Below are 23,599 nucleotides of genomic sequence, written 5' to 3' on the forward strand. Positions count from 1 at the left end.
CCAGCAATAGGACCATTGAAAAGATTTGGGAACAAACTTTTAACAAATTATGATATTAAACCTTATTCTCAAACGTATCTCGAATCTAAATTTACAATTTGGGAATAAAGATATTTCACAAATTCGAAATTTTGCGGAGTATGCTACTATTCTCACATGTTTATCAAGTTATTGTTTAATGTTTGGCATTTAAACAATCCTTTTGTATGACTTAATCGTTTAGATATGGATCCATGTGGGAATGCTACAAAATTATAGTATGCGATACACCTACTCCTTTGCTGGGAACGTATCTGATGAATTCGTCCATTTTGCACTTTGGAATGATGTAGAAATAGGTTTACAAACGGCCCAGAATAATGCACTCTGTTTCATAACCGGATGTGTCAAGATGACGAATGTGGATCATTTTCATGAGGAAACCAGGATGTTGTCGGTCAAGCATCATAATATGCTGTTGACCAGACAGTTTCTGATGGCTTGATATCTGCCTAGTCATCCTACCATCCGATTGTGATCCTGGACGCCCTTCTCCGATACATCAGCATGGACTTCCGATGCTATCGTAATGACATCCAGCTTTATGCTCAACTTCTACTGTGAACGAATTATTCCTGGCACTTTCAACCAGAGTTCATGTATTAACAAGATAACCAAGCTGTTTAACATAAGAATAATTAAGGTCCTAACTAACATTTATTCTCCCACAAACTTAAACTAGACATCCAGACAACTGTGGCACATCTGAAAATATGACGACTTTCGATGACTAAAATGAATATATCTGTGTCCGATAACTGGACACTGCATTATTAGACGACATCCGTGACTGGATGTTGAATACTAATAGTTGAGTACTAAGAGTTACGTCCAACTTCTTCAGTAAATTACAATAATAGTACATATCTCCTCAGTTTTCGAACATCAACAAATCCAGACATATGTAAAATCAACAGCATTATAGCGATCCTCGAACAAACAGTTGAGTGACGATCACCTCTATGCCTGTTGTTCATAGGCTTCAAATGTGGATTGATACGCTACAGCTCAGTGATATCTGGGAAGTTTTGTGATGCAAGGGAATGCCTGAAATGTTGTTTCTATCTTAATGCTTTCTGGATTGCAGAAACTTGTATTCAATTGATTTTCAGTTCGTAGTGTAAAAATATCCACGATTAAAGTCGATAGCGCCAGAATTTCGAATTTAAATTGCGAATTGAACATCAATCGTAGATATTTCTACACTACGAACTGAACGTCAATTGTTGATCTTTTTACACTACGAACTGATCATCAATCGTGAATATTTTTACACTATGAACTGATCATCAATTGTTGATCTTTTTACACCACGATCTGAAAATCAATCGTGGATCTTTTTACACTGCGAATTGAATATTAATCTTGGATCTTTTACACTACAAACTGAAGGTCAATTGTTGATCTTTTTACACTACGAATTGAACATCAATCTTGGATATTTTACACTACGAACTGATCATCAATTGTTGATCTTTTTACACCACGATTTGAAAATCAATCGTGAATCTTTTTACACTGCGAATTGAATATTAATCTTGGATCTTTTACACTACGAACTGATCATCAATCGTTGATCTTTTTACACCACGATCTGAAAATCTATCGTGGATCATTTCACACTACGAATTGAACATCAATCTTAGATCTTCAATTGTTGATCTTTTTACACTACGAACTGATCATCAATCGTGGATATTTTTACACTACGAACTGAAATTGAATTGAATACAAGCTGAACATCTATCGTGGATCTTTTATACAGCTGATTTGAAACAGAACAGACACTAGAGATCTGTATGGAGCAACTGGCTCAAGGTCAGCAGGTCCCGCATAGACCATGGCTTCCCCAAAATATGTCATGATACCTTCCACCTTTTTGGCTATTCGGCTAACACCAACTCAAAACGTCCCGAAGATATATGTTCATATCCAGTCGAAGTAGCGTTACATATTAGCCGAAATTATAATTGTATATGCTGTTGCAACAACAATATACTCCTGGGCATTGCGACTTTTTATCTGCCAAATATAGACGATTTATGTTTCCAGTTTTGATTTACTACTCTTTAGTTAAAATAACTACTTTATTTTAAACTCCTTTCCTTTTAATACCGATTCAATGTCTCTACTTTCATTTCCATTACATTCTAAAAATACCTTATCTATTTAATTCATTACGTATACAATTTTTAATTAAATCATCATCAAAACACACCCATAAGAATTCAAAAAAAAAAAATTTCAAAGATAAATAAATTGTATCATCACCTGGTGTTACATAAAAATTTAAAAAAACGTGTCATTATTTTGGCATAAAATAAAATAATTTAGCTACTTTAATAGTTAGTTCAACAAAAATGCTTCAAATTATAATCTGATAAATATTAACGGCATTAAGAAGTATTTAACATTTTTTTTATTTTAAATTTGTTCCTATGAATAAAATGAAATGAATAAATGACTAATTACATGTTTACACTTTTTATTTCATTAAATATTAAGTGAATTTTCCTTAATAGTTAGGTAGTAATAGTTTGTTTAATGATTACAAGTCTTTATGAACAAAAAAAAAAAAAATAATAAAAATAAAAAATGAAGTCACCAAAATTTTATGCTGACTTACGGTAAGTCACAGTGGGTAAATAAATTATTAATAGTGAACAAATAAAATAAAGCTTTATAAAACAAATTTTGTTTTAGAAAAAATTAATAAATTTAAGATTTTATTGTAAATTTGGTTGAAAATTTATAGTTTTTCCAAGTAATCTTTCAAGTAGATGTTGATTTTAATTATTTTCGTTTGGGGAAAATTTGTATATTCTAAAACTATGTATACTTTTTGCTTCCATTTCAACACTTTTAATCAAAAAATACAAAACATTAATAACAAAAGCAGTTCAAAAAGTAGTACCTTTCTAAACCTTTGATAAAATTTGAGACATGTAGCATATTTTCGGGGTTTTAGGGCAACATTACTTGAGAAGAATGTTGAATTTTCATTTCTGGCATCATTTTTGCCAGAAAAGAAAATGCCATAAGTTTTTTTTATCGATAAAAGTATGCTTAAACAATATTCTACCACTTTTAATAGAATTGCAACACACTGTGCCATCAAAAACTGCATGTGTGAAACCGAACATGAAAGCGATAACTTTTTAAGGAACAATTAAATGCAATAAACCAAGTAGAGGCACAAAAAAAAAACTGAAATAAATAAAATTAAATGAGTCATCTAGGCGTAAAGTCAGCATTAACACCAACTGACTGACAAACATACACATGAGAAAATAAAAAAAAACAACAACAACAAACCGATATATGCTCTCGTATTACATGCAATTGTTAATTGGTCGGAGATATCACTTGTCTAAAGCTGTAATAACAACAACAACAAATTGTATATTACTCAGCTTAAAAGATGTTTGTTTGTTTGTTATCTTCTTCGTCTTATGTTTATTTTTGTTTTTCTCTGGATTTTCTTTAGCCTCCTTATCTTTTTTAAAATATATGTATAATATTTGTTGTAGTTGTTGGTGGTGCATTTTCATTTGTTGTTTTTACTCAAACAAATTAAGAGACGTTTTATTTTTTTTTTAAGTCTAGTTTATTTGTCTTTCCCTGTATTATTTTAGTTATTTTCTTGTATGTAAGTGCAAATGAGATGATAATTGAAAAGAAAAATTAAAACAAAAAAATAAATCAACAAAAAACAACAACAACTATTGGTAGATGCTGCTGCTACTGCATTTACAGTGCATGTAAATTTTACTTGCATACATGTTTAATGTGCGTGTTAATTTATCTCTTGCTCTCGTTTACTCTTTGATCTTCTTTTTCTTCTTTCTTGTTATTATTGTTTTTCCAAAGAGTGCATTGTTGTTTACATTTGTACAGGGCTGCCTAACGCAAATTTAATTCCAAAGTAGTTGAATAAAATGTACCATTTCAAAATGCAGTTTAGTCACAAAATCATTGTTATATTTTGCCAAGGCCTTCCAAAATAAAACTCCTAAAAGGAAACAGATATTGAAAAATAAACCTTCTCTCAAAAATTCAGATATGCGAATATGTGAGATACGAATCTTATTAATATAGTGACAGAATCGTCTTATTATCGAGAAACTAATTTATACACAGGTGGTTTAAATATTGAAGAAGTTGGGCCGTAAGATGTTAATCAAGTTTATAATCAAGTAAAGAGCTATTTACATGATTTCTCGCCAGCCAGAACAGTTGAAATACCTGGGGTCACATGCTAAGTCACTGTCTATAAGTAATTAAAAGATACTATTGGTTCCAAAAGACTCTTGTTTGCCGGCGTGTTTTTCACGGTATTAGCGATATTTGGCCACCTATTATGGCAATAATGCGGTATCCTGCATCCGCAGAATTCGCTTTGTTCTAAGATGTCAATATGATTTGCTATCTGTATAAGTTCTCCACCTACACGAAAAGCTACATTTTATATTAGATTTGAAGTGGTGTGCACTATAAAATAGACTTCCACTCGAAGAGCCATTGGATCCATTGTGATATCCTTCAGGTAAACCCCCAGTTATGAAGAAAATAAATGAAGGAAGTGAGGCGAAAATGAAATGAAATCCCGGTATGAAGGACAGAAAATAAGTATAAACCGCTATTCTCCAGAAGAACTATCATTAAAGAAAGCCAGCCTATTTCCCTGATAAATCCTAGAGGCTTTCCTTTATCACATATAGCTTTATTCCCTAGTTCATCGTGTAATCTATCCCCTAGCCCTGTAATCTAGGACAGTTATACAAAATGTGTTCTACTGTTTCTAGCTCATCGATATCCTCGCGCATCCTACAAATGTTCTGTATCCCACTATCCTATTTACCAATGAAGGTTCCAGTGGAGCAGTGACCGGTTGTCACTCCTGACCAGATTCTTCTCCTATTCAACCCAATTTGTATTTTGGTTGCTTTTGCATCCAATTTTGGTCAGCTTGCATTGGACACCCTGCAATTCGTCTTATTGTTACAGTATAGGTTTATAGATTCACGGAATCTTTCAAAGATCAACCTATAATATTGACAAATAGGGGGTTTTGCCCCATCGGTCCCTACTACTATGGTCCAGATATGAACCATGCCTGGCCAGTTCATCTGCTTCCTCATTACCCTGTATGTTATAGTTCCCTGGCACCCAACACAACCTGCTTAAGTATAGTTCCAACTCTAGAACTCTTTTACGGTCCATTACTATGCTCGAATGTACTATGTGACATTTCAAAGTGCCGCCTGACTATTTACATAAATTGTCACTTCAGACCCCATATCACGTCCGTGGCTTTCCAGATCGCTAAGATCTCTGGCTGGAAGACGCTGCACAAGAGTGTATTCGAATAATCGATGTTCAATTGGTGTATAGGTATTGAACAAGGTTTCTTTATATTATGCCAGCTGACTGTCAAAACTTTCAGAAATTTGTTTCCCAATTATTACAATGCCAAGTTAAACTTCCTTGTTCCATGTAATAAAAATCTTGTTGATAAATTTATGAGATAACTCTACTTTATTCTAGTGCGCAGATTAAAAATGCTGTGACCTATCGCCAAGATTGTACAGTCCTCCATTTAAGATATTCTCTCCTCTCCTAGAGAACGATGGCAATTAAACCGATGTGTCTACAGAACATTGTCCATAGTATATCCCTGTTCAATTCCACAAAGTTCTAGATGTATCTCTAAACTTTGGCTGCAAATACGGGATCCTGGATAGCTGACAATGTCGAAGGCTTTTGGAATGTCAAGTGCCATGATGACTTTGCTTTTATAAGATCTTAAGTTTAAGGAAAGCCTAAACTGATATGTTTTATGCTGAGGTTGTGTTTTGTATATTATGCGAGTGACTTAGTGTGGTATATTGTCATGATAGAGAAAAATTACACAGAATTGCCTAGGAATATTGCTTAATTCTAAAAGGTTTACAGGTATGTGTAAATTTCGACTGTATAGCGTATCCTGGATAGCAAACTGTATCGAAGGTTTTTGAAATGTAAAGGGCCACGACGATGGAGCTTTCGTAAGGTAATTAGTTTGAGGCGTGTGAAATTGGAGTGGCTATGTCGTAATGAGCCTCATCTTGCCTCATCGTGCTTCGTATATTAAATGATTTGGACAAGCTATTACAAGTTTTAGCTATGTTAATATGTTATTTATGAGTTTCAGCAACCGAATTTTTGAAGCATTCTGTATTACCATTCACTCTCGTTACTGACAAGTTCAAAACCGCTGTCAGATATGCGTCATTATCCAAAGGATTAAGAGCAGTATCATCAACAAATCCGAAGAATCATCTCCGCTTATTTCCAAAACTTAATCATTGGAAATATTCTCGAGAAAACAGCATGTCAATAAATGTGTTTAAGGTGGTTATAATAACATATATACCGACACACACCGAATTGCTATCAAAGCGATAACAATTTAATTCTTGAAGGAAAATAAATTTTCAGCCAATTGGAATATAGTTACAATTTTAAGCCATTATGCGAAGCAAAAAGAGGAACGAACTCTTCATAAACTTCAAGAGCTAAAAAACGAACTTCAGGAAAGGTTAATGACCGAACATGTTAGATACTACCCGACTGTTGTCTCAAATTTTAAGGAGATAACATTAAATATACTTGTTCCGAAAATGTCACAATTTTCTACTTCTGACGAAAGTTCTTCGCTGAGTTGACAATATTTGGTAAAGTCAGGCTCGGATCGTTCCGGAACGAAGATGTAATTATTGTGGAAACATGTTACTGTTGCGTGTAAGATGTCGGTTATCGAATACGACATATTAAATAACTATTAAAGCTTTCCAACAATATATAATAAATAATATTTTATGGGGGTTTAAAAAACTACATAGAGGAGATTGAGTTTCTCTACTTTCAACTAGGTTCCATCTTTTTTTCATTTATCGTGATTAAGATTTTCAGTTGAAGATATTTTCTCTCATAGTTTATTTTTTTTTAACCATCAACATCTATCAGCAACTACTAATAAATAAATGTTGAATTTGAAACAAAAGATTTTTTGGACTTTTGAGTTTAAAATTGTACCAAATGTTTATATAATGTACCATCTAATTCATCACTGGTTTAGAGCTCTAAGTGTTGTTTGTTATTATTGTGGGATTTTCTTGATGTTTATTTCTGTTTGGATTTTGTGTTTTTCAATTTATTACACTTTTAGTTTCAAGTGATTATTTTTTGTTGTTTTTCCTAAACAAATTGTTAAATATGAGACGACCAAGATGAGCTGTGACTTCAGACCACACCATGTAATTTAATTCGATAATAGGCAAAATGTCTTGTTGTGTCAGTCAGGCTGTCTGTCTCTCTGTCTGTCATCGTCATTTTACAAATGGATGTTGTTTGTTGATTGGTTTCAAATAAATAAATAATTATTGTTTGTTTGGTTTTCAGAAAACCAGCAATCGATTGAAATCAAAACGTTTATTAGTGATTACACAAGACGAAGAAGAAAAAAAATGTGAATAAACAAATGAGTTGAGATGGCTCCAGTAGCAGTGGGAAATTGGCAGCAGGTTTTGGTTGGAATGTTTATTTTTTCAATTTTGTTGGAAAACATTTGCTGTTAATTGAAATTTTTTAGAGCAGTAATTAGTAAAGAATATAAAGAAGATATGATGAGTTAGAAACTGTAGGTTTTTGTTAAGATTCTCAAGTTGTTTTTCGAAGACAAAGGATTATAACGTCTGGTATTTTATAAAAGGAAAAAGGTTCTAATTAAGTCGGGCGACAAGACAAAACTAAAACCATAGGGTAACATAGAGACGAGACATAATTGTCAAAAACCTAAAGGTAGGGTCAGACTACGCAAATTATTTGACACAAGATGTTTCATGTGTTTGATCAAAACTACATCAAATAATTCATGGGTTGATTTTGTGTTCACACTGTACACATTTATTTGCCATATTTGTTTAATCAAACTACACCGAAATACTATCAAACACACAAAGGGGAAAATATATTTGACTTGTGGTCACATTTATGGTAATATTTGTTCTAAATAATTATCAAATAAAGCTGCAAAACAACTTTAATTTCTTTCATCAATAAAAAAGACATTTCTAGAAAGTAAAATATTACCAGATTTTGCTTTACATTTGAAAGAATTATGAAATTTCAGTACTTTTATTTAAGCGTCAAATATTTTATGTTTCTAGTTTGAACACAATATATTTTTGCACTGCAAACAAGAAAACAGCTGAATTTGGTCAAACAAATTTATTTGCCAATATGAAAACATTCTTGTAATGTGACCAATGTGTGACCACTAAACAGCAAATATTTTCCTGCATTTTGGGTATTTTTTTATTTGATCTTGCAATTCATTTGCAAGATCAAACAGTGTCAAATAACAGCTGTTGCATCATGTGTTATCGCAAAAGTAGTGTTGCTATATCTTAAATTAAAAATCGCTAAATAATGAAAACAAATCGCGAAAAGAACACAAGCTTGAACAATTTAATAATATAATTATTAAATGTTTATTTATTAAATTATATTACTATCACAATTCATAATTGAAATTGAATGGAAATGTAATCATGTTTTATACTTGAAAAATATTTGAAATATTAAATATTTTTCAAACAAAAAACATATGGCTTGAATTTATGTTTCCTTTTTACTGGAGAATGCTATTGAAATAAAGTGTAATACAACTGTAATTCAATTGCTTGACTATAACTCAAGGCTTGAATTACACTTGCTATCAACTTGAATTCCAGTAAAAATGCTTATTGGTTTTTTAATACATATTATTAATCGAACACGACTTTTTCCAAACTTTTTTCATTCAGAATAAGAACATGTTCACAAATATTGTTAAATTTTATGGAAATGTTTACCTTTTTTACATAAATTTTTAATTAATTCCAATTCAATCGCATTATCTAAAAATTTATAATAAAAATTTTTGTATGATACTAAAATCAGAAAAGTGAAAAATGCTATTAGACATATTCTTCTTCTGCAGTAAAAAAAAATTAAACAGATCATACTGTTTAAGAATTATTTTTTAATTACAATCAATTCATACTATTTATGTAAAATTTTCTTTGATTTTAAATTCAATCTGTATAAAATTTCAGTTAATATTCCATATGTACATATGAGCAATTTTAAATTTTGAAAATAGACAAACTCCATGTATAAATAAAAAATAATCAAACATCAGACTATGTTAAACGTATAAAAATATAAATCGCATAAAATTGCAAAAATCGCAACATAGACTTCATGTCTTCAATTAGTTTTTCTCCCAGTATGTCATCCTAGGCTGAATGACTTTTATGTGAAGAAGAAGACTTCATTTATTGATGCAATTATTTAGTGAAAATAATTTAAATAACAAATATTCAAGAAATATTGAATATGTATTTATGTTTAAAAAAAAAAATAGTGAATTTGTGTCTTTAATTTAGTACGAAAAATATTTAAATAATCTCCTCTTATTTTTCCGCCATGCTGAGCAAATAATTTTCTGTTTTTTTCTATTTGATCAAACAATTATTTTATGAAAGTGTTTGATATAGTGTGACCACACGGCAAATATATTTACTGATTCTTTTTCGCAGCAGTTTGGTCAAACAAAAAGTGAAAAATTAAATTCAATATATGATAACAAAATTCAATAAATCTCTAATAAAATGATTACTTTACAATTCGAAATAAGTGCTTTAACCTTAAAAATATTTGCATGATCAAATTATACACATCTGCTCAAAATAATAGATACACCAAAATTTATTTTTTAAAAACGAAAAAAAATAATGGTATATTGTAAAATTATAAAAAAAATTCAGTCGATTTTTATTTATAGTTAAAAGGAGAGTAAAAAACAAAAACAAAATATTTCATAATTAATAATAAATATTATAAAGTAAATTAAATTTCTTAAATTTCGAAAAATTTGGTGCTCATAATAATAGATACATTTTTAAAAATTCTTATTAAACAAAAGCTAATAAATTTTATCTTAAAAAAATTAGTTTATTATTAAAGTAAAGCTAGTATCCAGTATATCCACCTTTGTTTTGTAAAACTTTCTCCACTCTTCTGGGCATACTGGATATCAAGTTCTGACACTTCTCCAATGGAATCTCGTACCATATTTTTTGCGTTTTCTCCCATAAATCGTCTTTATTTTTGAAAACTTCCTTCGAAAGCCTTATCGTTAATTCACTCCACAAGTTTTCTATTGGGTTTAAATCAGGGGATTGGCTGGGCCAGCTTAAAACAGGTACGTTATTCTTCAAGAACCAGTTTTTAACTAATCTTGAACTATGTTTTGGGTCGTTGTCCTGCTGGAATGTCCATATTAATGGCATATTTTCCGATGCATATGGAAGCATTACGTTTTCCAATATGTCTCTATACCCACTAGCATTCATGGTATCTTCTATTCGGAATATCGGACCAACACCATTCCATGACAAGCAACCCCAAACCATTATGTTTCCCCCGCCATGTTTTACCGTCTTTTTTGTAAATTTAACGTGGAATTCTTTTCCTTTTGGTCGGCGTACATTTCTTTAGCAGTCGTTTCCAAACAAATTTATTTTTGTTTCGTCGCTCCATAAAATATTTCTCCATTTTTTTTCGCCTTCACACCCGGACCATTGTAAGTGCTCTTTAGCAAATTCTAATCTTGTCTTGATATTTTTTTGGCGCATTAGTGGCACTTTTCTGGCAATTCTTCCCGGCAATTTAGCTTGTAAAAGACGACGACGAACTGTTTGTGGACTGATTTCGTTACATAGCTCCGCAGAAATAGCTTTCGATGATATGAAAGGGTCTTTTTTAACCATAAGGACGATCCGCCTATCTGTTTCTGGACTGGTTTTCTTTGGTCTACCGCGAGTTTCTCTTTTTTGTTTTTTAGATAAAGCATTTTGGACAAAATGTAAAGATCTTCCTATGCTCTTTGCTATTTCCCGTAATGATTTTCCTTGATTTCTCATCGTTTGAACAATTTTTTTCTCATCTTCGGTACAATGATGATTTCGTCCCATTTTCTTCAAAAGAGTCCTATTTTTTATAAAATTGTTGCTAAAATTTAAATTATACTTACTGTTTCACGTAAATAGGAACAAAAAATTGCACAAAAAAAAAATTGTATATAAACAAATTACAAATTACTGATGTGTATCTATTTTTATGAGCAAATAATTTTTTGTAATTCAAATAAATTCGTTTTTAAAAATCAACATGAAAGCAAATAGTTGCCAGATTTTTGACTGACATGACATTGCCAGATAGAAATTTTAATAATATGATGTATTCTTAACGCTTGCGAGGAAATTTTCAATGTTACCGCCATTTAAATTTTTTCCAATTAGGTGTATCTATTATTTTGAGCAGATGTGTATATTTTTTAGGTATTTATGTAGCTAGTGGTCACACTTTGTTCACATTAAGAAAATATTTTGTTTGCCGACAAATAATTTTGTTTGACTAAAATCATCTGTTTTGTTGTTTGATCTAAATTTTATTTGTGGTCAGATACAGGCAATGAAATATTTGACGATAAACGTCAAATATTAGCTGTGTGTGACCGTACCTTAACTCTTGCAACAACAAAATACATGCTAATCAATGTATTTTGTTGTTGTATCAGACATATGATTTGTTTTATTTTATTTGACAAAACGCAGTGTCTCGTCTCTATGTATAATTCTCTATGACTGAAACATTTACAACTTATGTTTGGAAATTGTTTTTAAAAACCTTTTTGTCATAATTTTGTCATTGTCATAAAATTCAGAATATCTTAAGACTGTTTTAAGCGAATAAAATTTGAACTTTGATAAAGTTCTGAATGTTTTTCATCTTTTCCAGAAACAATGTAAGAATTGGAAATTAATTCAATGGCTGACAATAAGCTACAGTTTCACGTGTCTCTAAATTACATTCCATTTAAAACAAATCTGTTTCATGCTCCTATCAAAACCATAATTCAAGTTTAAGGTTCACTTCCAAAGGTTATCAGTACAAAATTGTTAAACTAATAAATAGAAACGTTTAAAAATAATGAATAGAAAATGTTTTCTATAAAACCTCATGTTATTATCGTCTACTTTTGTGTGTGTTTTTCAGTTGTTTTTTTTTTATTAGAATTTCAATTAAGCTGCTTAGACTTGTGTTAAAAACACCTTTAGTTCTAATTATCAACGTCATTATCTATGATTATGTAAATATATCTTTTATATTCTTTTTTATAAAACCAGACACCTTCACCCTCACCTGTGTGTACAGACGGACGAACGTCATAATAAATGTTATAAATATTTGTGGATGCCCCTTTTGTTAACTTGTGTTTAGTTTGTTGTAGAGGGGCGAGATTATTTAGAAAATATATGAAAGATGAAAAAGTTGCATTCATTCACATGACGCTGACGTTGTGGTGATGTTGATCTAAAGTTAATAATAAAGTGTCGTTGCTAGCAAGTGTTTACTCAGACAAAGAACCAACAACACCAATGATAAAAGTTACATTTACAGTATTTTACACGTATGTTCATTGTAAAAAAGAAGTCATGTTTTACAAATATTTAAATAAACGTAGTTCAGAGTCAAGCATTTAGAAAATGAGGTGAAATTGTATCGCTTTCGGTAAATGATTTGTTATATGAACCTTCGGTGCCTTCTTTAATCCCTTCTCAAATTTCAATAAAGCTTTTGTGTGTATCTTGATATTTGTTTTAGTTTTCATTCAAAAGTAACATGATTTAAACTTTTGTTAATAATAAGCTTTTAATTGAAGACTGTTCTTTTAAGAGCAGGACATAACCGTTTATATTACTTGTCCACGGCCTAGTTGAACATTTTTCGAAAAAAAGGCCCAGTCTATCATAGTAGGATCATTTATAGAATTCTATTCTGTACCATTCCACGAATAAACTTAAGAAGAATAATCTTTGAATGAGAAAATTGTGTATTTCCTATGATTAGTTAAATGCGTATATTTCTTTAAGTGCAGTTCACCAATTAAGAGTGCTCTTTTCAAGCAATTAAGAAGAGCCAACAAGATTATTACAGTGTACTCACAAAGGGCAATCACTGATAGTTTATCCTTTCTCACTGTGCCCCGTGAAGTATTAATTGATAATCCTTTGAAATAATTAGATATTTCAGGTGAAAGATCGTAGGATGGGATATACAATTTTGAATAATATCTCAAAGCTACTAATACAAGGAGTTAGAGAGAAAAGCTTACACAACGATGATGAGAAGCATGTGGTTACGGGTTCCTAATTGGGACAAAATTGTACACTGTTATTTCAAATGATTACCGAAGGGCAAACTATCAGTGATTGCCCTTTTAAAAATTTTCTTTTTATTGGCTTTATGACATAAAAATGCGGTATTTACAATAGATGGCTAATCTTTTGAACGCGATTTTTGTTTTTAATAACTTATATGTCATTTTGAAGGGTACATATCTGTCATTGATTCTCACTTAGTAATAGAACATTACATTGCTTCGAAAATGTGGAAGTTTGTACCAACATAGCGTCATATCTAGGAAGTTTTGCTTTACTTCTTTAATTAAAAAAATTGCCGCTGAGTGTTCCCTTGGTTTCAACATGCGAGCGATGTTTTGTGCGGTTCAGAAGTGACACGGAACACAAAAACCGCCCAGGTCAGCCAAAAAAGTTTGAAGACCAAGAATTGGAGGCATTACTCCATGAAGATTGTAGTCAAACTCAACAAGAGCTTGAAAAATCATTGTGAGCTACTTTCCAGCAATTTCCAAACATTTGCAGGCAGCAGGATTCATCCAAAAGCAGGTAAATTGGTTACCATGCGAATTGATGCCGAGAGAGAGACCTTGAAAGATGATTTTAATTGTCCGAAATGATGCTTCAACGCTATAAAAGAAACTTATTTTTAGCACCGAATCATTGCTTGCGATGAAAAATGGATAGATTGCAATAGCCCGAAGCGTAAGAGATCATATGTGAAACCCGGCCAACCAGCCGAATCTTCACCAAAGCCAAATATCCATGGCGCTAAGGTAATTATTTGTATTTGGTGGGAGCAAAAGGGTCCTATGTATTATGAAATGTTGAAATTTGACCAGACCATTACAGGGAAGCTGTACCGAACGCAACTGATTCGTTTGAAGCGAGTGAAAAACGCCGAGAATATGCTGTCAAAATAGTCTATCATGACAACTAGGGTTTTTAATTTCCCGACTTTTTTTGGAATCGGGAAATTTTTTTCTACATTCTCGGGTACCCGAGGAATATTATAGCCAAATTTCATAAAAAAACTTAGTTTTATAATTATGAAATATCAGTTCTTCGAATTAATTAATAAAATTTTTGCTTAATTCACTAAAAACTTAATCCGTAATTAAAGAATGTCAGCCTTTCATTCCATAAATCCATTCCTAATATTTAATTTTTTAGATTCATTCCAAAGCATTTGTTTAACTGAATTAATTTTTGTTAAATCAAATCATTTACAAAATTACTTGAAAAAATTGTCTTAAGCCTTTTTGTACTAGATTTGAATTGAAGAAGAATTTAATTATTTTATAAATTTTTGAAGCTATTTTGTTATGGATTTGAAGAAAAAATTTAAAGAAATTAGAATGATTCAATAAGAAATAAATTCTATAATAATGAATTCACTTTTTAAATTTGCATACGAAAAACCCCAAATAAATAATAATAATAAGCGGTCTATTATTACCGAGATATAAGCAAAAAACTGTAAAAAACTTTTCAGTGTTTTTTGGTGAGAAAAATAGAGTTCTAACTTGTTTTCTATGTAATTTCGTCAGTTTTTAATTCCCGGCATTCCCGACTAAAAATCCCGGGAATCGGGTAGTGAAAAATTGGCAAAATTCCCCAGAAATTTGTACTGGGAATTCCCGGGATAAAAACCCTAATGACAACTCTCGACCAAAGTATTTAGAATGAGTGGTTGGGAAGTTTTGCCTCACCAGCCTTATAGTCCAGACCGTGCCCTGTCCGTCTACTATTTTTTTCGATCGATGCAGAACGCTATCTCTGCATCAAAATATGGCCTCAAAAGATGAGCATTTCCTTTGACTCGAAATCCATAAAGTGCCAGAAAGATGGGAAAAGGTAATAGCTAGCAATGTTTAATGCTTTGAATAAATTTATATAAGATTTGGTACAGACTTGTTTTTATATAAAATTTATTTGTGGAGAAATTTTTGTTGATACCTATATAAACATTATGGCAAAAAAGTACTATTTCCGAAGGACAATTTTATGGCTACTTCAAGAAAAGTAAAGATTTGCTGAAGTCTTCGTTCGTCCTTGGGCCGAAAGAAGGCATATGCAAAATCTTATCGACATATCTTTAAAATTAAGACCTGTACTTTCTTACATGTATTATTTAGACAGCCAGCTCAACGAATGGAGGGACGACATCGTTAAATCGACTTAGATAGTGATTATTTTATAAATAGTTAAAATTTAAAATTCAATAAAATTACTTTCCAATTACAATTATAATTTAAATAGCTAACCAACATTATCACAATGTATAGTTATGTTTTAACCCAAAGTTAAACTGACAGTTTTCATAAAATAAATTATTTCAAGATGGTAAAGGAAAATCCAGGGGTATTATACATACATGTTTAGCCCCCCTTTTAAAAGTACCTACCACTCTGGATTTTTATCTTCTGCCAGTTTTACAGAGTAAATAAATAAAATTATAATTTATGAAGGAATATAAAGGAGCTGCTTTATGTACCAAACAGTATGGGATGAGTATTGAAAATATTAATTCAAAACTGAAATATGCAAAAAAAAACTCAGTTTGGCACAAGTACAAAAAAAAACAGCCACCAAAAATACTTAAACACTACAGTTTTTCAATAAACATACCACCACTACCACCAACTTTTTTTGTATGCAAAATGTCAAATCATGCAAAGACGAGGTGGTGGTGGTGGCAAGAGTAAAAAGAGCCCAGCATGGAATAACAAAACCTTAGATTAAGAGGAGTCACGTGAAATGAAAACAAAACAAAAAAGCCATGCATGGCATACACAAAAAATACACACATATCAAATGTTCATTCAGCATGGGCCAGGGCAAACCTACATAAGTTGTACAATAAACATCCATCCATAAAGAAAATAAATAAATACTTAAGGTGTCTATACACAGCATCAGAAACTGAAAAAATGAGGAGTAGAAACAGAAAAATGGTTATGTTTTGTTGGTAAATCTTCTTGGTATGTGGGCGTTTTTTTACATTTTCCTTTTGCAATACAGAAAATTTTGTACATATTGTGTATGGGAATGTTGTAAGGAGGATGTTTAGAGAAGCAGCAGGCAGGGTTGTTGGCAGCGGATAATGGTGGTGGAAAATCGTGGCAGTTTTGAAATCTAGACAAGTTTTTTTTCTATTATTTATTTACATCATGATGATGACCTTGGCTGGGATCTTGACATTTTATTTTGTATTATTTAAATGGATTCATATAATATATAAAATATAGGCAAACAATTAAATATGTAACAATCTAAAAGCACTTACGTGTTAAAGGTTTTTTGATAATCCTTAATTTGTTTGCGTGAAAATTCATGAAATTCTGTATAAACATTGACCACCTTGAAATTGTGTGGCACTTCGATGCCAGCCTCCTGTGAGTCCATAATCACCTGACGTCTGGTTAAGATGTGTGACAGTTCGGAGGAGTCGGTTGAACCCGAATCACAGCTATTGGGCCGACCCAAAGATGAACGGCGACCATTTGAGGTGTTGGCTCCAGAAACAGAGGAGGCAGCCGAAGAAGCATTTGAGGACACAGACATTTTTGTATATGTATGAATTTTCTTGTAACTTTTATTTAAAAAACTAGCAAAATTATTTTACTGTATCCTTGTTTTTGTATTTTTTTTAAATGTTACTTGTTGTTGTTATTTTGTTTATTTAACAAGTGCAATTGAATATGTAGGTATTTTTGTTTCTCTACTATAATAAGTGTAATGAAAAAAACACACCCTTAAAGGATTTTTTTTAATTCTTTTTCAACACTTTATTTTATTATTAAGATAAGGATGTTCTTTTTTTGCTCTTAATTTGTAGTAAACAATTTTTAATTATTATTTTTATGATAAAATTTTAATTTATTTACTTAATTTCCGTTATAATTTTTACACAATTTCTATTTGAGCGATTCAAACGCACCGAACTATTGAAGAAGACAGTTGAAGAGTGACTGATGTTTACAACAAAAATCACAGGGCGAGAAAATAACAAAAAAAAAAGCGAATTTTTTATTAGGTGAAGTCAGTTGTACAACACTTACAAAAACAATATGGAATTTTTTGTTGTGTATGTGGTTTGAGTTGTCAAAGTTGTATGTTGTTTTTGTTACTCTTATTTCTATTGTAGCATTTGCTGCAACAAACACAAGATAATTTGACAGCTCAAACACAGTAAAGGAAAAAATAATGAACTGTGTTATCGACACTACCAGGCGAATTCATACTAGGTGGTGGCAGTTCTACAAAAACAGAAATTGTTCTTACCAAATATCAAAAAACAGAAACGAGAAATTAAAGAAATCTGTATTAAAACTAAATATAGTGTGGATAATTGAATGGTGGGTTTCAAGACGTATTAACAAATAAATTAAGAAATAGCTGATTTTATGCGGTCACCTTGTTAAATACGCCTTGGTGGCGTATTAACAAGGAAAAAAAAGTCAGCTGGCGTTACGGTGCCACCTGGTTAAATATGCCTTGACATGTACAAATTTGTTGCTGTCATAGTAGTCCGCTTGTTGTTTCTGTTCCGCTATAGATCCGGTTCGTTACTATTTAAAATCGAGAAAATCGACATAACGTAAAAGTAACGAAAACAACAGTCAAACTTTGACAGCTTAAACCACATAAACAAAAACAAATTGCAAGTTGTTTTTGTAGATGTTGTAGAATCCAAGGCATATTTTTGCTCTACTCATGTTTTGCCTTGTGAAATGTCAAAAACTTGTTTACAAACATTTTAAAATTTGTTATAAAATTAAAAAGATTATTTTATATTTAAAGAAGAGAGTATTTGTCACCGTTTTATGTGCATAAAATATTTAAAAGTGTTAAAAAATACAATTTCTTTGATAAAAGTGATTATTGTTCTTGTATTGTTGTAGTTACGCTGTCACCTTGTTAATACATCTTGGTAGAATCGATACCACCTGCTATATAAATTCGCCTTGGTCGTCACCATGGCGTAATGATTATAAGGTGTATGCGTTACGGCAACAATACAAAAACAAATAACTTTTATAGTGTCAAAAACAGCTGACTTGTATATCATTACACCATGGTCGTCACCAAAGTAAATTAATAAAGTAGACTCAGTAGAACAGCTGACTATTTTTTTTACTTTGGTCTGAACTGTCAATTCACTTGTGGTTGTTGTGGCGAAAAATACAACAAGCCCAAAAGCAAAAACAACAACAGGCAACTTTGACAGCTCAGACCTTAAACCAAAAACAAAATTGCTTGTGGTTTTTGTAAATGTTGTATTTGTTGTAGTACTGTCGCTACTTTATTAATTTACTTTGGTCGTCACTATCCCAAAATTCAAAATACTTATTCCACTCATTATGGAGATAGAGAATATTATTCAATTGTGCAGAAAATTGAGTGTTTTCTCTTTTTTATGCAGAATTTATACATGGGTTGCCAGATCAATAATGAGTGTTTTTGTTAACAATATTTTGGTGCTACCTAACTGATTTATTTTAAGTAATTCAATATTATGAAGATTTTGGCAACTTATTTCTAATATAAATTAAATTTCTCGTAATTAATTTTATTATTTAATCTTTAAACAGAATGAAAAATGTATTTCCGAACACGGATTCAATTTTTTTTATTTTATTCAAAATTATCAATCAAAATTAAGCGAACGTGACTTTTTTCCCAAACTTTTCTTTACTTGGGGGTTACACGATCAAGTTTTGCCTTTCAAGTTTTAATACACTCACAGTATGAGTCTCACACTTCTTTCCGTAATTGGACTTTATCGGTCATAAATAATTATATAGGTATCTACACAAATTTTGCTCCATAAATACGGAATTAGTGTCACCTAAATATATGATTCGGAAAATCACTTTAACGAGCAGAAATCTCTAAAAAATGTTGGTATACATAGAATTTAACAGAAATAAGCTTCATATAGACCTAAATCACACGACCTAATTACATGGCATGGCGATCGTTCCATAATTAGTCATAGCTCCCATATAAGACCAACTTCCGAAAATCATTCACGAAAATTAATTATTGAAATTAACAAAAAAAAAATAGTTTTTGCTCATTTCCTCAGTGTAGGGTATTATTTGGTCGGGCTTGACCGACCATACTTTTTTACTTGTTTGCATTATCTAATGATTTGGTTCAACAATTTTTGTGTAGTAATTCTTTTTTATAAATAAAACAATCTTCAAAACAAGCCTCATGTGCTTTGCTTTCAGAGTACTTAGAACAAATTTGTGCTAAATTTTATTAGGATTGCCGCATGATCAATATATTTATGACTGCTTAAACAGTTTTCGGGGGCTAGGTGAAATCAAGAACCGATATTGCTCCGTTTCAGTATCAAACCTTATTAACAGAGAGTAATTGTGAAAGATTTCAGCCAGCTATTCTGTTTTCAACAGACCAACAGATGGATGGACATAGCTAGATCGTCTTAGAATCTTATGAGAACCCAGAATATACTTATGTGTGTCAAATATTTTGATGTGTTAAAAACGGCATGACAAAATCAATATACCCCCATCATTTTTGATGGTGGGTATAAAAATGTTCCAAAAAATATTGAAATTGTTATTTTAAAACTTAGCAAGCAAATGAATACAATGTAAATTTTAGTTCAAATTCCAATGTTGTTCTCCAATACTTTTTATTTAGAAAAATATATAGCTTTACCATTTAGCTCCGCACCATCGCTCTATTGTGTTTTATCACATTTAAAGATTCAAATTTTGTTACTTTTCAATTTAAGACTTTATAATAATTTATGATAAATACACATTAAGTTAAGAATCATCTATTTAAAATAAAAACCCAGGAAAAAGAATTACTATTACTTATATTACACACAAATAATATTTAAACGCTTATGAATTTAAATCCAACTTCGATTTACCTTCAGCCTCCTCTTCGGGTATATAAATGTTCGATAGGGCTTTACCACGGTGATTAAATGAATAAAATGAGGGAAAATTGCCCAAAGTATCCCAGGACTTGGCTTGCATATCTACGGTAGCACGAATTTCCTTAAAATTACCCACAATTTGTATAACATTGTAAATGACAACAATCAAACTGACCACAATTTGGACAACGACCTAATAAGGGAAAATAAAGTTACAAAATAATTTCTGATTAAATTAAGAATTAATAACATATAACTTACATCCAGGGGTAGTTTAGTGAATTCTTGTTCGGTTAAACGTAAATAGGTGCGATCTATTTAGGAATAAAATCATTAAAAATATATTTATTTAGTAATTGACCTGCATTTTTTCTTGTTTTATCAAGTGCTGTGATACTTACAATGAGCCGCTGAATAAGCAGCATGAGCTAAACTGGCAAAGCCGGCAAGTAGCAAAAATTTATTTAAAACTGTATTGACCATTTTATTTTCTGGAAATTTGTGGTTTTCGATTTCAATTTATTTGATTTTTATTGAATTTTGTAGAAAATAACACGCATTAAAATATTTTTTCAGTCTTTCCTCTTTTTCTTTAACCAAATAATGACAACTGTCAATTAAAATGACAATTAGTTTTACAGCTGTGACTCTCAAACTGTAAAATAAATTTAACAGGGTTGTCATTTTGTATTTGGTGTGGAAGGGTGTCCAGCATAGAATGTGAATGATAATTTTATTGTTGAAAATAACTGCAAATTAAATAGAAATGTCCTTTCCTTTTTAATTGAATAAAACTATACACTCTAATTGACTATACTATAGACGATTTTTTTTTTGATTTTTCACCATTAATAGATTCTATTAATACGTGTTCGCCCGGCCAAAAACCTGCTATTAAGAGAAAAATTGTTATGCAAAACCGCTTTTCGACATTTCCTGGAAGTAAAAATCCTTCCGCCCGGTTATGAGAATAGAAGCACATCTCTGAACTTTACTGACTATATTGTTGTTGTAACAGTTCCGCTGTTGTTGGAAGTTATTCCCTGGGGAAGAAAATTCCGGTTGATACAGCTGTTGCTGGGTTGATAATCTTTGACCGATTAAGAATCGGGTCGTTCCGGAGCGTAGATCCAATTGTCGTATGAACGTATATCTGATAGTAGTCCCCAATTCTTACCAACAGAATTCCTCCATATGTGTTAATTTTATAATTTGAAGAAGGTCCCTAAATACTTGTCTCCATCTGATAATGTCAACAATGCTCAACGGCGTATAATTTTGTCAAATTAAAACTCCCTACCCTATATTTTCTGGTAAAGAGTACTAACTCCGTTTTCGTTGGGTTTACACCCAGCCGATTTGCTTTGGTTCAGACTGATTTCTAAGATAAATTAAAATTTACTGGGTTTTCTATTAAAATTTAGTAAATTTCAACGTTTTTAAGCATTAGATTTCTTCTTAGCATTGCCATAACAATGGAAACTTTTAAAATTCTACAAGAAAGAAGCACCAGCAGGTTTTACTATTATTTCAATATTAATTTTTTACGTACAATAAGTTTTTTAAATATATGGTTACTAAAATTGGCTAGAGTTAAGATTTGCGAAAATTTAAATCAAATGAGGTACGTGTTTTGAAGTGACCTGCCCAATCGCGTGATCTCAATCACATAGGAAACATATGGAAAATTGTAGATCGCAAAATAAAGAAATTGCACTATCAATTTGAAGTTACCGATTGTAACACGGGTTTCCACATCCAACAGCTTTTGTGTACATTGACAAAAGTGGTTACTTGGCAGCACATTAACTGTCAATGCTGCTAACATGAACATTAAGGCTCTAGAAATGGAGCCTTCTAGTTTTGTCCGTTAGATAATTCATGAAGCTTCTAGTATATGGCACTGTTTATATAAATAGGTATAGCAAGTTGCAGTCAGCTTTAGTTTTTTCAACTGCATTACCAGTGTATTCTTGCACATTATCAAGTGTGTTTTTATTCCCTTCCCCTCGTGAGAAGGATATATATAAGTTTGACATTTTTCATTTGCGACTCCACGAAGTATATATATTCTGGATCATTATAGATAGCGAAGTCGAAATAGCCATGTCCGTCTGTATGTTGAAATCAACTTTCCGTAGCCCCTAAATAACTCGGTTGCTATTTAAAATCGACAAAATCGGCCCACAAATGGCTGAGATATAAGGAAAAAACCGGGAAACAGATTTTTGGCCTATTTTTGATCTATATCTGGATTACTAAGTCATTAATATAGACAATATGGATATCTAATGATAGATATTTTAAAGTCCATTGCAACGATGTATATAAAACTATAGTAAGTTGGACCTACAATGGGTCAAAAATATTTTTTAACCCAAATTTTTTTTCATCAAACATTTTTTTTTCATAAATTATTTTTCCAAAAAAAATTTTTTTTAAAAAATAAAAAAAAAATTTTTAAAAACAATTTCGAAAAGAAAAAAATTTAAAAAACTTTTTTATAAAAAAATTTCGAAAAGAAAAAATTAAATTTTGTTTACCTAAAAATATTTTAATAAAAATTATTTGGTGAAGGGTATCTAAGATTCGGCACATCCGAATATAGCTCTCTTACTTGTTTGATCTATATCTGGATTACTAAGTCATTAATATAGACAATATGGATATCTAATGATAGATATTTCAAAGACCTTTGCAATGACGTATATAAGACCATAGTAAGTTGGACCTACAATGCACAGTGGTTTCCCTTATATGAACAAGCGGTCAATAATCAATATCTCCAAAACTAAAAAAGCTAGGGTCTTCAAAATTTGTCACCTCATAGCATGCCCGAAGAACTTAAAGTTTGCAAATTTTTAAGAAAAAATATTAACAACTGTAACCACAGTAGCCTTTTGATTTTTCAAGGGTTAATTGGCTTTTAGATTTGTTTTATGAATTTTTTAAATAAAATATTTCAGTATGAAAATTCGTTTGTTTTAAACAATTTAAGTAAATTCTTATTCCATTTTAATTCATTTGAATTATACACTGAAAAAAAATAAATTAAAAAGTTATACAAAGTTATATAATGCAATATGAGGTATTACTAAGTAATATAAGGTAGTAAGGTAAAATAAGACATTAATATATCAAATATTAATCAAATTTAAAACTCCTTGACTTAAACTACTTGTTTTCTTTGTTGGTAAGTTTGTCCTCCAGAAATAAATGGATCTGAACTTAAAAAAGGCTATTTAAAAGTTCTGCATTTGTAGCATTGTACGAAATTTTTCGGGTATGTTGCAATCTAAACTGTTTTATATGCTTATTTTTCGCTTCCGCTGCTTCCTCC

The 23,599-nt window shown here is 31.1% G+C and overlaps 2 protein-coding genes across 3 annotated transcripts in view; both read right to left on the reverse strand.

The window, feature by feature from the left end:
* Swip-1 (EF-hand domain-containing protein D2 homolog Swip-1) overlaps nucleotides 1-17,273 on the reverse strand; it is a 66,562-nt gene extending 49,289 nt beyond the window's left edge. Inside the window, exon 1 of the mRNA XM_065501079.1 lies at nucleotides 16,621-17,273. Within this exon, the coding sequence (XP_065357151.1) occupies nucleotides 16,621-16,898 (278 nt within the window). The 5' untranslated portion in view covers nucleotides 16,899-17,273. The remainder of the gene's footprint in view (nucleotides 1-16,620) is intronic.
* A 2,694-nt stretch (nucleotides 17,274-19,967) lies between these two features.
* Nucleotides 19,968-20,859, reverse strand: EMC5 (ER membrane protein complex subunit 5). 2 transcript variants are annotated; one of them, XM_065500760.1, is made up of 4 exons: nucleotides 20,661-20,859; nucleotides 20,521-20,573; nucleotides 20,251-20,452; nucleotides 19,968-20,151 (listed from the first exon to the last, which is right to left on the reverse strand). In XM_065500760.1, the coding sequence occupies exons 1-4, from the start codon at nucleotides 20,740-20,742 to the stop codon at nucleotides 20,141-20,143; spliced, it is 348 nt and encodes a 115-aa protein (XP_065356832.1). In that variant the 5' UTR covers nucleotides 20,743-20,859; the 3' UTR covers nucleotides 19,968-20,140. The 2 variants fall into 2 exon arrangements, with proteins under 2 accessions (XP_065356832.1, XP_065356831.1); XM_065500759.1 differs by having other exon boundaries at nucleotides 20,085-20,452; nucleotides 20,661-20,857.
* Nucleotides 20,860-23,599: the final 2,740 nt, after the last annotated feature.

Source organism: Calliphora vicina, chromosome 2 (genome assembly GCF_958450345.1).
Source record: "Calliphora vicina chromosome 2, idCalVici1.1, whole genome shotgun sequence".
NCBI lineage: Eukaryota > Metazoa > Arthropoda > Insecta > Diptera > Calliphoridae > Calliphora > Calliphora vicina.